This window comes from Bombus pascuorum, chromosome 2, assembly GCF_905332965.1.
Source record: "Bombus pascuorum chromosome 2, iyBomPasc1.1, whole genome shotgun sequence".
NCBI lineage: Eukaryota > Metazoa > Arthropoda > Insecta > Hymenoptera > Apidae > Bombus > Bombus pascuorum.
This window is the reverse complement of record NC_083489.1, coordinates 4,787,953-4,804,035: the sequence shown is the minus strand read 5'-3', so window position 1 is coordinate 4,804,035 and position 16,083 is coordinate 4,787,953. Positions and strand designations below refer to the sequence as shown.

The 16,083-nt window shown below is 33.6% G+C and overlaps 2 protein-coding genes and 1 long non-coding RNA gene across 5 annotated transcripts; 2 read left to right on the top strand and 1 right to left on the bottom strand.

Moving 5' to 3' along the window:
- Window positions 1–631: 631 nt before the first annotated feature.
- LOC132916691 (craniofacial development protein 1) lies at window positions 632–10,681 on the bottom strand. Of its 3 annotated transcripts, XR_009660168.1 has the most exons (4): window positions 10,382–10,681; window positions 9,622–10,018; window positions 8,540–9,529; window positions 632–4,535 (listed from the first exon to the last, which is right to left on the bottom strand). XR_009660168.1 is itself a non-coding variant. In XM_060976910.1 (3 exons), the coding sequence occupies exons 2-3, from the start codon at window positions 9,983–9,985 to the stop codon at window positions 9,015–9,017; spliced, it is 879 nt and encodes a 292-aa protein (XP_060832893.1). In that variant the 5' UTR covers window positions 9,986–10,018; window positions 10,382–10,681; the 3' UTR covers window positions 7,419–9,014. The 3 variants fall into 3 exon arrangements, 2 of the variants coding, with proteins under 2 accessions (XP_060832893.1, XP_060832894.1); XM_060976910.1 differs by lacking the exon at window positions 632–4,535 and having other exon boundaries at window positions 7,419–9,529; XM_060976911.1 differs by lacking the exons at window positions 632–4,535; window positions 10,382–10,681 and adding an exon at window positions 10,169–10,368 and having other exon boundaries at window positions 7,419–9,529.
- LOC132916692 (uncharacterized) lies at window positions 7,206–7,603 on the top strand. Its single transcript, XR_009660169.1, has 2 exons — window positions 7,206–7,291; window positions 7,370–7,603. It is a non-coding gene; the product is annotated as an uncharacterized LOC132916692 (long non-coding RNA).
- A 2,019-nt stretch (window positions 10,682–12,700) lies between the features above and the next one.
- LOC132904717 (transcription factor 21) lies at window positions 12,701–15,645 on the top strand. Its single transcript, XM_060955430.1, has 3 exons — window positions 12,701–12,866; window positions 13,455–13,781; window positions 15,172–15,645. Exons 2-3 carry the CDS (start codon window positions 13,458–13,460, stop codon window positions 15,367–15,369), a joined length of 522 nt encoding a protein of 173 aa, XP_060811413.1. The 5' UTR covers window positions 12,701–12,866; window positions 13,455–13,457; the 3' UTR covers window positions 15,370–15,645.
- The last annotated feature ends 438 nt before the right edge of the window (window positions 15,646–16,083 follow it).

The window sequence follows — 16,083 nt, the reverse complement described above, 5'->3', positions numbered from 1 at the left end:
ACCTCCTCGAAAAAAATCGTCGAAACCGAAGTGAATTCCCGATCGTGAAAGAGGGACGGCGATGAAAATAGATCTTCTGGTTTTGCCTTGCAGATTCCTTCAGGTGCACCGAAATTACATTTACCGAGGGAAACGTTCCGAGCAGAGATAGCATTGATTATCCTCAGTTTGTCGCGTTGCTGGACAGCTTCTGTTCGCTTGACGAGAGAAAAAAGAGGCACGTACTTCCAATTATGTAAATTAACAGCGGGTATATAACGAAGTCATCTTTTGCATATGTATGATCGAATAGAAATAAGAAGAATCGAAGGTCCGGTAAAGAAAGATTTGACTAATCGTGGGTGTCACTTTTATTTTTTTCTTACTTTCAACGAACAAGTAAAATCTATTTCTTCTATTGTTAGGACAATTTTAGACAAAGGTATTGATCGTTTGAATATAGGAAATAGTATAGAAATGTTCCAAGATCGTACATACAGTTAATTACAGTGTCGAAAATACATATACAGAACTATATACAGGAAGTCTCAAATTTAAACGCGAAGGGGAACGATAAACTAAGAAAAATGTCCTGCAGAGATTTGCTTGCTTCTGCTTCATTTTGAAGATCGCGAAGAAAGAAACAAAAACGTTTTCGTTTTCTCACTTATTTATTTACACTTGTTTATTTATATTATCATCTATTAAACGAAGATGAGATCGAATCGTAGCTGCGGTGCATCAAAAATGACCTGAACAATTCCTTATTTCAATTATAGCTGTCACTATTAAATGTAATGCTTGCGTTACCACAAGGGTCTAGCGTTTTGAACAATGTCTTCGTTAAATCTTATCTCAATAGATATTAATCAGTAGAATAAAATTCTCTCTAATTTACAAATTAAAAATTCTAGTTCCTCATATATATTTCTTATAATTGCGATACTAAACTCGTTCGTCTATCTCTTTATCGTACATAACAATTCTTTATGGCAACGTTATTAATTATAAGGTACTAAGATCAAACCTATAACTGTATATAATTCCTGCGGTGATCCATCAGCTTATCCTTCCTCCGTGAGAAAAGAATTACGAGCAATTTTCCGGAGCCGGAACAGAATTAAACGACCTTAACAAAACACGCAACGAAGAGCCGCGTTTTCCCTCTATGCATTTATTATAATTTCTTTGCTGAATGTGTAATGTCCCGATCTTTTATACGAAATAACAGCCCTCCCCCCGATCCGTTCCCGTAAATTTGCTCTTAGATCATCCGTGCAATCAACCGTGTGTAATTTACTTTGGACTCGCCGTGCACGGTTTTATTATCAGCCGTCCCTTTGTAATTTGTTATTCGATAAAACACAGGATGGGAGGAGCTTTTCCTTTTTCTTCGTGTCCATCGCGCTCTTACCACCACGAAAACTGCAGAAATTCCCTTTTACCGTAATTATCATCCGCGAAACCTCGGGGCTCAAAGTTCTCTTTCTAGTCGTCGAAAAAACGCGAAGACGGTTTTCACAATGCGTTATAAAGCGCGCGTAACATGTCCGCCGCTCGTTACAGTTTGCCCAATAAAGAACACAAAGAATATCCTTTCACGCGGATCCATTATGGCGTTCGTGAACGCATTGAAGCCTCGTTTCGCGACGCTTAAAAATAGACGGTAATGGTTTTCGCGTAAAGCCCAGCCGACTCTTAATTATTAACACTTCATAACAATGCCCGTAATAAAGCACGTTCACGTGTACGTGTCTATATGTTGATTATCGCAATACGCGCGTTCCGACGAAATGTCCTGAAGGAATTGTTAGGGAGCGTTTGGAACGAGTTTAAATTTAAACGTAGACGCCTGGAACGTCTCGTTTCGCGCGGATTTCAGCAACACTACCGTTGAATTCCGCCAGAAGACTTTTGGGCAACTAATAATAGTATTCGGACGCTTATGAACATCTTTTCTTTAGGTGTTTAAGGGCTTGGTTATTTTAAGTTACTGTCTACAGGGTTGGAGTCCTTAGACTTGAGACAATGTTAGAAGTTACCGCGAAGTAACTATATTTTTTCTTTACATTGGTACAGCAAAGTCAATATAAAAATTCTCCTTTCAGAAACAATTAATTGTAACAGTATTTTACTCTCTATCGATTACAAAATTTAGTAGAAATACAAAAAGTTTTAATTATCAAAAGCAAGAGATGCTACCTACATTTGAAATGTTCGAAAACTCGTTTCTAATTAGATCTTGCTGTATTAATTTCACTAAAAAATTTATGGGTCGTTGCTAAGCCCAACTTATTCTTTTATCCATTAGCCTCGTTAAATTGCAAATGCTTAATAGAATTATCAAATATTTACTAAGTATCGTATATATTTATCAAACTACGATAAACCTAATTTTCGTTACTATTTAAATTAATCAAATTCTATATCCTCTATTGTTAAAAACATTAAATATAGCTAACAATATCTAAATCAGTACACTTTCATTTACAATATCTTCGGACTAGCCGTATTCCGAATGTGTAGCCAATTATAATCTACACCACAAAACAAATAAAATTCTACTTTATCGTACAAAATAACACCTTTAATAACAGTTATTATCTTCTTCAAATATAAATAATTGGTTCAACGGTCGTGCTAATCTTACCACGTATGCACGTATATTGACACGACAAACCAGCGAGAAAATAACGAATATAATTCACATTTACTACATCAAATTATTTTTCATCGATATAATATATTCAAATAATTTCTTTCCAGATTGCAATTATAACCAAGCATATGATTAACGTTTTATCGATGGACACGTTTATGACGAATAACGACCTATTATCATTTATTGCCACGGGCATTTAAACAAAAATGAGGAAGAAGGTTGGTTGATCGTTTCCCTCAAATTGTTTAATGAGAAACAAAGCACTCTCAATATCTACGTACTGTAATACAATAATTTTTTATAAGACTCTAATGGACATTCCTCGTCGTTGATATAGTACTAGCATTATCTTCTGATATTCAGTCTTCTATCAGAGTTTTATAAAACAAAATTTAACAAATATAAAAATGAAGCACTTAAATAGAACTCTACCTTATTCTACATTTGTTTTCTATTAGCGTGATGGCAGTTTTATGGCAACAATCGTGTAGTACGTATCATCGAATTTTATCGTACAACATTCGATGCCTCAATAACTTGTTACGATAATAAAAACTTATCGTTAAACAATTTATTAAAAAATTAATTACTCGCTGTGCAAACAGAAGGAAAATTACAAGTTTTATTATCGTTCGACTATTGTTGTTCGAACAATGAAAAATTTAGGAAGAAATTTCTTTATTGTCGATAGAAAAATGAACAAATAACATAGGAATTACGTAAAAAAATTATAAAAATTGTCACTGAACGAGCACGCATTTATAAAGCAGCTAGAGATGGCCATTTCGTCATTATCGTACTTCACACATGATTATAATGAAACAGTAAATTATCGATAAACGACATATGTATCTTATTTCGTTTAAAAATTCTTTAAAAACAAGCTAACAAAACTTCTTTTATATCGTCATGCATATATTCAACTACCGTCAAAAACATCAACGAAACTATGTCCAAACCGGCTCTATCTATTCTACAAAGACGAGTTCCGCAGCAGCATGGTACTTAATCCGTCGATCGAAATAATCTCGCCGTGTATGCACATGCATCGTTTCGTCAAGGAATCGGGAAAGTAACGAGTGCACTCTCTCTCCGCAAAAGAAGAGAGGCTCGCTCGAGGTGTTTTGAAACGTATGGAGGTTGCCGAAGGTACGGTCGAACAGATATTCCGGTTCGTGAATAAACTGCCGATGGCAAGGCCACAACTAACGGCCGCCAGACTGGCGTCGATAATCCTGCTGCCGTTTTGCACACACGTTCAACAATCCACGCACCGTTCCACCTCCGCTTCGCGCGGCTTCCTCTTTCGCCCTCTTCTTTTATCTTCATCGCACGGTGTATCATAATTCGGTTTTACGACGTCGGCGACACCTTCGAGATCGCGGTTGCGATCCGCTCGAGAAAAAGCAACGTGCCCTCCGATACTTAAAAATTTGTGACTCGCGTTTCACGGACATCTTCATTCAAAACCGATTACATACTCAACATGTCGGTTAATTAATTCGACCCGCAGCGAACATTTGCTTGCTTCCGCCATGATTCCGCCATCGTGATAAGTCACAAAGTGGATTTTAATTCAATTTTATTGTCAGAGACGCTGTCAGAGATGTTTTCATGGCCACGTTTAACGCATCGATAAAAGGAACCCTTTTTTGGAGAAGCTCACGACTCGAACAAGTTCCTTCGTACTCTTTCGTTTCTCCTTTTTCTTTCGGTCGTTTTTTCGGCAGATTTCTTGCTGGTTTTTTTAGCAGGTTGCAAGAACAACTTCATTTTGTTAGCGTGATATTCTTGTTCCAGTGTTCGATTTGCTGCTATACTTATACCGATGATCATACATTTTGTATTTTCGGCGAATTTAATTAATTTGGTTAAAGATAAAAAATTGATTTATCTGTAAAAAAATATGTAAACTTCTTTCTAGAAGATAAAGGTAGGATGTAATTAATTGGCGAAATTAATACGAAGGGAATATTGAGAAATTATTTGCGAAATCGGCAGATGTGTAGTTATCGGAAAAATGATATCTAGTGAAATTCTAAAAATCAGCTGCAATGATTGCATTGGCAAATTTTTAATCATTTGTATTGTCACCGCTATCGTATTTCTCAATATTCGATATTGCGGATAAGATATTTGAGCGAGCAATTAGCTAATGTTGAAACGTCAAGATAACCATACTGACTCAGATCACACAAATATATCACGTGAATGAGATATGATTGAATCCGCTTTCGCGATAATTGCACTCGAAACGCTCAAACATACTCTCGACAAGATCACCTGTCAGAGCAACTCGTGAAATCAATAGGTTACATGAAATTTATGTTTTAAAATACAAAAAAATGAAGATGATAAATTATAACGAAAGAAAGTTACCATTGGATATGATTGCTATTAATTATTAAGATGAATAAATGGTTTCAAGAAAATGTACGATATAATAAAAAGAGAAGAAAACGCTGAGTCCTCCGTGAAATCAGGAGGTTAATGAAAAATAGATACGAGCGTCTAAAATAAGATTTTTTAAATAAACCGTACTATCGATACAGATTTTATTTAAAATATGCAATAATAATAGAACAAAATTAATACTACATGCTCTATTTGAATATTTATCAAATCCAGATACAAATTTAACAGAAAATAACGAAAGATGAAAAAGAAAAATTGTAAAGATCCTGTATGTCCAACGAATCGACACCCTTCAAGGTACTTGAAAATAATTGTAAAATTGGTATGAATATTTTTCATGCAAAAATTCTATCGTTTAAGGCATCGCCCTACGAGTAATAGCAAATCAAAGGATCGAACAACTACATCAAGAAAACGCAGTCGCGCAACGAGTTGTAGAAAGTACTTTAGATAATCCTAGCGTTGCATTTTTTTTTTAATGATTTTGTAACTTCAACAATTATTTTTTTATGGCTATGCGACGAAGATATAAACTACGTGATTTATAAATAAAAAGGTATGTTCTATGAATAAAGATTTTCATTTGATTTCCAGCAAAATGTGCCAAGCTTCGAGATCGACCGTAGAAAGTTCAACATCGATGTCGAGGACACGGTGAGAGGGTGATAAATAAATTATAGTCTTTGTTGCAGCCACCTGCATATTTTGCAAGGAGCATCGTAGCGACAGATCCTTTACGATCTTGCATTCTTTAAGATCCTCATTCCCATGCCATTTCAGTGATTCACAGAATATCTACTACAGTCGTTAAAATTAACACCTTACCTAATACAATAAACACGCATGGATTTCGAAATATAATTAAATGTACTTAGAATCGCTCGTAATTATTCTATATCAACGTGTCGAATAATATTATACTCATCATGCATTTTAATAACATTATGTAACACCCATTTTATGATGTTGGAGAAGTAAATGTAGGAAGAACTAATGGTTCACTTGGAAGACAGAAAATATTTTTTAATGTACCGTTTAAGTGAAATAAGTGTAAAAAAAGATCAAAGTGTAAAATTTAGTACAATTAGCATTTTCTGGTTCTACTATAACTTCTTTATTCGAATTTATACTAGACAATATAAAATATATATAAAAGAAGATATTAACTTCTCTGATTTTAAACACTAAATACCTAATAAAGTCGTAATTATCAATTTTTACATAAAATTCGAATAAAACTTGTCTTAAACTATAAAGTTTGCCTGTGTTAGAATAATTATGAGCGTTACTGTGCATGCGTCGAATTAAAAAGGACTTTCCTCGTAATTCATGCGTATTTAACTTTTGGACCACAGTACAAGAAGCAGAGAATCGATAAAATCATGCAGATCGAGGTCGATCTGTTGTAGATCGCGCAAAAAAAGAGTTTGCCACTGTCGCAAAATACGAGAAGCTCGCAAGCAAGCAAGTCCGCCAAGAAAGAAAAAGCGCATAAGAACTCGATGTAAAACGTTGAAAAAGAACCAAACGCCTCTCTGTATATGCGTCAAAGGATCCAGTTCGCAAGATCTAAGGAAGAATTGCAAATGTCCATCGACGTGCCCAATGCTTTCAAAATATGATGATTGTTGCTGTATAAGAAAGAGGGTATGCAAAGCAACCAACTTTAATCAACAAAAGAGAGGCAGTATAGTCATCCATTATTTCTTATAAAAATAGTAACTTCATATTATAATTCAAGAGAAAAATAATTTTCATACTAATAACATAATTTTAAGAGATTAAGTTTCTATTTTAGAAAAATAGAAGCAAGAAAAGAAATAATCCAAGGAACAATCCAAAAAATAATCCAAATTCGAATCCTGGAAGAGGAAGATCGGCACGACAATGTCGCTGTAAATCACCTACACCAAAGTTAGGATCAATTAAATAATATATACATAAATGCTTCTTTATGTATAGAATAACAGATAGAATAACATTTTTATAATTGATATTTAGTCTAAAGAGAAACATATTTGCAAGAGGACTATCCAATTTACGTAGGAAGCTACAACAATTTGAACTTCCTTTCCGTCGGTATGAAAAACTAATATACAATGGTAATAATCGAACAAATATGGCTATTAATATTTTTGTTTCAAACCTAGACATAATAAGAAGCAAACATGCAGAACATGCACCGAGCGATGCTACTCGAAAGTTTCTTCGAAGAACCGAAGTCAAAATGCGCCAGTAAGCATTTGCGAAAACAAATGAGTAAGCAGACGGTATTATATTATTGAACTTATTTTTTTTTTCTTTTTATTTTAGGAGAGGAGGAAAGTGAAATTCTGCAAATAAGGGTAACAATGAAATGGTATTTCTGATAAATGTTTCGTTTGTATTTGCTTACAAAATCAATGTAAGTGCTCGAAAACTCGATGAACAAGCGAATGGATTTTGTCGTGCTGGATATCTCTCGCGTGTTTCAGAAACACGCTGAATTATACATACAAGAAGGCGTAGACGAACGAGCTGACCCATAGTTATGATTCGTAGGCTCGAGGCGAGAGAAAATTGTTCGTCACGAGTCTTTTGCATGTTGCCAGAACATTCGCCAGCATTGTAACGTATAGTTACAGACGAGTGATTAATAGTGATCGAAAAACGCCTGCGTAGTATCGCGCGACAAAAACCACTCGTTTGCATCGGGACTGAGACATATCTTCGATTTACGAGCTAATGGCTTGTACGCTTAATTATTAAGTAGTGCGAATATAAATTATAAATCGATAAATCATACGAAGGTATTAAGCAGCGTCCAGTGAGAATCATTTTTTCCAAGATCTTTGACGAACTAAGAATCTGCTTTATGCTAAGGAAAAAGAAAAAAGAAGTACATCGCCAAGCGGAGCATATAATATGAACGACAAGAACAATGAACAATCTATTCGATACTTTCTATTACGTCAATCAATACTATTCAATCCAAGATACGATACACAAAAATATAAAAATGAAATGAGTGTTTAAATATTAACGTATATCTTTTATTTTTACGATATTAAATAGTCCATATGCATAAAGAAGTTTCGTACATATCCGTAAGATACTGTTTTATAAGTATTCTAAAATCTATAAACCTGAGCTTTGAGAATTTCAAGATCGTTTTTTTTTTTTCAAATTAATATTCTTCTAACAATTAAATCTATAATCTGACACGCTACATCTTCGTAGATATGTCATGCTGTAATTCTGCAAATAAGTATCATAAATAGGTACAGCTGAAAAAATATAAAATTGTAATATCTGTAACAACAATCTACGTTTTTTAAATCGTGTGTATTTCGTCTATAAATATAGTAAAATGTTCCATGTGACTCGCCCAAGGCAGTGATCGTAAATGAAGAAGAAAAATGTCATGATTATTTCTCATACATACTCGAATACACATTGTATGTATTCGTTCATCATACAAACGACATTTTATTAAATACCTACACTATTTATACTGCATCAATCATCCTTTCTCCATTGAAATGGAATAAAAAAAAAACACCTCTGGAGCTTGTTTATTGTTAAAATATATGTATATCGTCGGTCTCTGAAGCACCAAGCTTCAAACATCCTGCTTCGATGCGAAGTTCTGTGATATAATGAATCGAGACGAAGCTCGCGGATGGTAAATTAAACTATTACGTAACATACTATATTATCTTCAATACATTGGAATGATCAGTCTCTTCTCACAGAATTGGCTCTCAACCGCTTCTTAAACAGATCCAGTCGATTGTCAAGCCAAGCGAGGCAATCACATTTTTACATATGGCATGAGATATTTGATAAGAGTTTAAACAATTCGATTAAATAGGTGCTATAAGCGCCGACAATTGGCAAGTCTAATAAGGTATTTATCTCGATACCATCCCTGGTTCTCATTGTTAGGGAAAAGATACGTATACATGAAAATATAAATTCACCGTGTACTGCGTCTGTTCGCATTACGTAACTGCTTTTCAATTTCGAACTGTCTCAAATCTGCTCTCTGTAAGAAATCTTGACGTTCTAAATATCCGTCTTTACCTTTGTTATGAGTACTAATCTCTTCCTCTAAATTTTCTTGTTTCTTATAATTGTCCCAATCCAACTTGGACTTTTCTAAAGTACTAATTTTCGCTTTTTTTCCTAATTGACCAAGGACAGAAGAAATACCTCCCAAACCAGCCCGTTTAAAACCTTTACCCCTTCCGGATCCTCTTCCTGCAGGAGGACCAGGGTTTCCTGTTTTCTCAGAATTTTCAGCGGAGGATAAAGATAGTCTTGCTTCTGCCGAGTCTATCGAAACTTCTTTCTCAACCTTCACTTCTTCACCAGCAAATTCAAATACTTTAGTTATCTTTACTTTTTCTTCTACTTTTGGCTTTTCTATGGGTGGCGATTTCTCTTTTGGTTTATTTGACGCACTTTGTGGCTTTGATTTAGGTACCGTCGCTTCAAAAATTAAAAATACAATAATGGATAAAATAACAGCAATGTACGTATAATTGAGGAATGCTAATCAATTTATAGCTTAAATTATTTACCTGTATCCTTCATAAAGTCAGCCCAAAGAGAATCAGCTCTCTTTTTCTCTTCTTCTTCTGTAAGTTCTTTTTTTTCTTTCGATCCTTCTTCTTCCTCTTCCTCTTCTAGCTTTTCATCAACCTCGTCTTCTATTTTTTTTCTTGTTCTTCTATGCTTCTTAATTTTAGACTTTACGACTTTGTTCTTTTTTCTTCCTCTTTTCTTTGTTGTTTCTCTTTTGTTTTCATCGTTTTCATCCTCAGGACCACTTTCTGCATCACCTTCAGATTCTACTTCAGACACAGGCTCACTGTCTGCACCATCAGGAACATAATCTTCATCATCTTCATCAGAGTCAGAAGGCAATTGATGTTCCTCGGTCATACTTATATAATTAAAACTTTACTTTTATGATAACTATAAAGAAAGCATATTATGTATTTATCGAATCCAATCTATATTAATCAACACAGTATCATAGTTTAATGTTCCATTATATTAACAAAGAGTTATTGAAAAATTTGAATCTATATTATTTGTAAAATAAAATTTTAGATATACACTTACTTTAAAAGCTTTCACAAGAATTTATACAGCATTTGTTAATAAAAAAAAGATAAACTTTTGGACTCAAATAATACACAAACAATTGTTTTCACAAAATAAACTTCATCGTGTTTCGTATACAAATATACAACCTAACCTCTTTGAAGTACGCAATTCCATTAATAATCGGAAGTCAATAGCTTAGTTATTGATTATGGATATTTTAGTACTTACTTATTTTCTCGAAAACACGACCGATCGTGTAAAAATTCAGTTATACGATGAACTACCTTCCGGAACGTTCGTTACAATACTCGGAACGTTATCTTTATTTCGTCGTTCGTCGCTTAATCGTTGTATACTGAGAAACTTTGAATGAAATTTATTACTATTTTAGAAACACACAAATGAAACATTACCACACGTGAGAAAGTCACAAAAAATTAACAACCGAAGAGTACGAATCGACTCACGATTCGCAAATGCGTTCGATGCATCTAACCAGCCATATTTACTTGCTCATCGAGCGCCTTCTTTCGTGAAACTCCAAACTACAATATCCTGCGTGAATTTACAATAGTATACGTATGTATAAATAAATTACGCTCGCATTAGGCAAAGTATTATAATTTAATAAGAAATAAACAATTTGACTTTATTATAAATAAAGTATCTTTAAAAAATTTTGCAAGCAACTTATATTTCACTCGGACAAATGCAATGTCGACATCTATGTGAAGCTATGTCAATAACTGTAAGATACAGCAGAAAATCAGCAAATAATTTCGACTTATCTATCTATGTAATATTTTTATTTTTCATGTCTAGGTACCACCTTTCTTTATTACAAATGATTCTTGATGTAAACTTAATATGTATCCAAAGAAAAATGTTTATTAAATTTTACATAATTTCTATCAAAGGCATAATTTCACTTCAATATTATTTACTTGTAACCATTCTTCGAAAAATAATAATTCAATAACAATTTAGTGGAATATTAATAATATTTATTTACGTATAATTATTCTTAATCACGCAAACGTAAAAAATATTTGTCGACACCATACAATTATTATATTGAAATTAATCATTTTGTAATCTCTTAAAAATATTTTTAAACTATTTCTAATCTTTAATATTCGTTATGATATATTTAGATCTTTAAATATTACCATATACCTACAGTATATTGTTTCAGAATTAATTACTAAAATTATATTTGAGAACTAGTTTAATATTTTAGTGAATAAGAATGTATCAATAAATCAATGTATTTCCATGAAATCTGAGATCACAGTAATTTTCACACTTTTGAAATTTCGTCCTTTACAAATGTTTAGTTACAAATACCTTAAGAAGCGAACATGGGCAATTACATGGAAAGGAGTCAAATTGCGAAGGAACTTTCACGAATCTGTCGAGCAATAAGTCAACTCCTGCTTTAGAATAAGTAGGATCAACTGGGTCACCGCAAACCTCGTATTACAGGATCCATTTCGAATCCTCCTTTCAACGAAATGGTCGACGGCCCGTTCACGAGGATTTAAACCGGATTAATAGATCAATCGGCCCTTTCCTCCCACACGAAATCTTTGCAAGAGAGAAAAAATAGTAACACCGAGTAGAAAACAGGAATAGAGAATTAATCTCATCACGAGACAAATACCTCTAATTTAATTTGATGATTTAATTAAGATACGTATTTAGGATATTCATAAAAATTTGAAAATAAATCTTTTTTTAAAGTAATTACCAATTAGGAAAAAATTCGAAGCAAAATTAAGATTATGGTAACAAAGAATATAGGAGATAACTAAAGATAGTTCTATGTAAAGAGAAATCCATCCTGAAGAATTAACGAATTTTTCTCACTAAATGATTGTTGTTAATGAATTTTGTTGAATAAATACTTTACTAAATTTTGTTACGATTCAAAAAACTAATAGTAAAAATCGAAGGATATAAAATAAGTTTTCTATCATTATCTTTAAATCTTTCGTTCAATGTATTATAAAATTGGCTTTATTCTATACTATCCATAAACAATGAAATCATTGTACAGCGGCTTACGAAAATTTAATAAAAACTATACGTATTGCAAAGATTGTCAAATTTTTACCAAAGAATTATCTTCCAATGAAATATAAAAACCTTGGCAAAATATTAATTTCTGAAATCAGTCTCAATTACATCTAACTTTCAATTCATGCATTTAATTACATTAAATAGGATTTTAGGGGACAATAACTACCTAAAAAAACGCGACGGATATCCGGAAGAAAAACATTCGGAGCAAAGGTCAATTCCATACGAAAAAAGCGCTATTCGTGGATATGCGCTCCAAAAGAGGATAGAAGAGGAAAGGATGGACCAGGTGGCTGCAGATGACGCAGAACTAGACGATTGGGCGAGAACTTTGAGGAAAAGCAAAAGAGGAGGCCGTGGCCAAGCCGAAGGAAGATGCTTTTACTGTTCAGAAAGCTCCGCCCGATTTTCAGAGGCGTCTCAAATCTCCCTCTTCCCTGCCAATGTTCCTTTTCTTTTCTCTTTCTTACGTTTCCTCTAAGCATCCTTCTCTTCGTCCTCCTCTTCGTCCTCCTCTTCTTGGCTAACAGTTTTGACGTACAATTAGTTTCGCGCGAGCGTCGCGAGCTATCGTGGCATTCCAATAATACAGATCGAAGAAAAAATCAAACTCGTCGGAAGAAAGACAAAGGTGAGGTGTCCCATCTTCAACCCTTGCAAAGTTTCAACGCTTGGAAAGGAATTGGTGCTCTGAAATTCTGCTTCGATCTCGTTATTATTTTTCTTTTTTTTCTTTTTACGAAACAGTGAAGAAAATTACAACATATTCTTTCCCAAGGATTTCTTTACGTTCCATGTGTACCGAATCTTCTATTGTCTGGATCTTAAGAAATCATCGCAAAGTTTCACACGCGAAAGGAATTTCTGTTGAAATTGACTCTGAACTTCTGCTTCGATCTCGTTAACATTTTACATCAGTGAAGATTTTACATGATTTTAAACGAGTGAAAAAAGTTCGTAACTCAAGAGTAATATCTTCTTTCCCGAACAAGGCTATCTTTAATTACGTGTATTTACGTATTTACTTATTCCAATAAGTTAGAATCTTCTTTTATTTCTTTTCTTTTTAATCTCAAGAAACTCGTTTGTTAAGAAACTTGTTCCCTGCAGATGCTGTTAAATGATTAAAATAGCTCATTACGACATTGTAACTACAAGGTTCGAAGGAAATTAATATACAAGGATTTGCATAGTAAAATGAAGCAATTAATAATTGCAGAAAATGCCACGCAAGCGACGAGCTTCGACGCCGACGTTGGAAGCCGATGAAGAGGAATTCGTTTCGGAAGAAAAATATAGTAAAGACGATTTGGACAGTCGTGCGCCAAGAAACGCGGCGAATGCGAGGGAACGGGCTCGGATGAGAGTGCTCAGCAAGGCGTTTTGTAGATTAAAGACAACTTTACCTTGGGTACCAGCTGATACGAAGCTCAGCAAATTGGATACCCTTCGTTTAGCAGCTACTTACATTGCTCATCTTCGAGCGGTTCTGCGAGATGACGGGGATGCGCACTCGGAGACAACCAGATCCTTATCTTTGGCGTTGGTAAGTTTTATTTGTGCAATTTAGTTTAATTGTTTCGATAAAACACTAAAAAAATGTTTATGTTAATCGAAACGCGTGTGATAGGATTTGATGTAACGTAGCGTAGTATGGTTTTTAATTTATTACTTAGTGTGTTCTGAAAGTTTTCCATTGTAATTGTTTATTTTTTTTTGTATTTTATTGTAAGTTATTATTAGCTTCCTGTTTTTTCGTGCGTATTATCTTATCCACTGTCTTCTTTTTTTCTCGTATTCTCTACGATTGCTTCACAATTCAGGGAACAATCGTTTCTTTTTACTTTGTAATTTTCTTTATTTGCTTACTGTGTTTCTCCTGCTTCTTTCGATACATACCATCAATTTCTCTTTATTTTGTCTGATCAGCTTCTAAAAATTAGTTTTCGACCGACTATCGCCCTTTTGAGTGTCCTAAATAGATTGCAGTCATTAATGTGGATATTTTTACTTCTTATGATTGAAGAGTTTCAGTCGTAAAAGAAGATGATCTGTACAAGTAAATACACAAACCGAAGGATTTTTGAAGCTCCGATGTATTTTAGACAATACGAAATTGTCATTATTTCAGCATGGGTTTTACAAGTGAATGTACTAGAAGATACGCGTAAGATGACGTGTAACATGTGAATATGTTGATGTTGATAAAAATATGAAGATTTTTATTTAACTGTGTGATCATTCGCAAGAATCGATTCAACGCAATAATAATAATAATAATACAACAATATAATAATATAGTATTGTTAAAATTAAAAGACTCTTTTTTTCTTTTAATGTTCAAAGTTATTTGCCTTAAACATTGTTATTATACAAATTTTGGAACTACATTAACCATCCAAAAATAAGCGGAGCAAATTGTCGATTTTTCTGCATAATTGCGATTTTCAGTGTCACGATTACGAGTTCGTAAAATAACAGAGAATCCAGGTGGATCCAGTCGGCGTCACAACGCGTCGTCTTCGCAGACACGTTCTCTGTTTACGTCTCTCCAGGTGGATCGAATCACCCTCAAAGCTTCTACCCGTCTTTAGTTAGTTCCATTATTTGGAGAACAACCGTTTATTCCTTTTGCATTACGGGCCAATCGAATTTACATCCTTCTTCTTGTTTTTACGACCGACCAAAATTGTTCTTTAATAAAAGGAAGATTGAAAATGATTCAAGGTAGCATAAAAAAAATTATAGTAAAAAATTAACTCTAAATTGAACGTTCATTATATCACAAAATCGCCAGATAAAATTTGTTACGCGCAGAAGAAAAACGTTTTTGAACGATACGAGCTTCTCGAGCTCGCTTTAACGTTTCTTCGGTCGAAAAAATGGACAATTTGAAAGGAAGCTTTGACTAAATTTTTTCTCAATATTTTTTATAGTCTTGGCCGTTTGCTCTTCAAGGTGGGAACGCTTCTATGTTGATGAACAACAGTTGTAACGTGTCATCGTCAACGTCGTCTAGTTCTAATCAGTACCGTGGTCAGCAGGCAAACCATGAGATCCAGAATTTCCATCATTCTGGACATCAGAGCGTGTCACTGCGTCATAATCACGAGCCACAACTTTCCTATTTCTAATACATCTGTCAGTGAAGACATTAAAGAGAATATTGTGAGAAATAAAAGAAGAACCTTTTGCTCGCCAACGAGAAGTTTCTTCGTTCACAAGAGTACTACATAGATCGATTAATAATCGAGAAAATCTATTTATTGCAGGGTGCTTTACTATTCTGCTATTTATTTATCTACTCATTTATGTTTGAAAATCGATTATTATAATATCTAGATATCGTAAATATCATTGTAACCAAAGCATAAGCGCTAGTCCAATAAAGTATTTCTATAAATTATAAACTACGATGATTATATATTTCCAAACTTCTTCTCCCGTAATTAATTTATTTAACCTGGAAATGAAAATCTGAGACGTAATTTTAGTAATAAATACGTGATTATGATGATATTTTACGATTAACTTAACAAACGTGTAAAAGTTGGAGAATTTTTATGCCAGTTTAAATAAGAGTTTTAATATGTAAATAATAATAAAAAAAGATAGGAAAATATTAAAATTAATCGATCGATATTGAAATTAATTTTCATTTAACTGAATTTGATTTAAAAAATTTAAATGACACGATAATAAAGGAGTAATACGATAACTTATTCGAGAAGATAATGTTTCATCTATAATTACTTTCATATACTATGTTACTTTAACGTAATTAATAATTTAATATCACGAAGCCGAAATCTCGTTTGATCTCGGAAATTCAAAAAATTATCATTAAA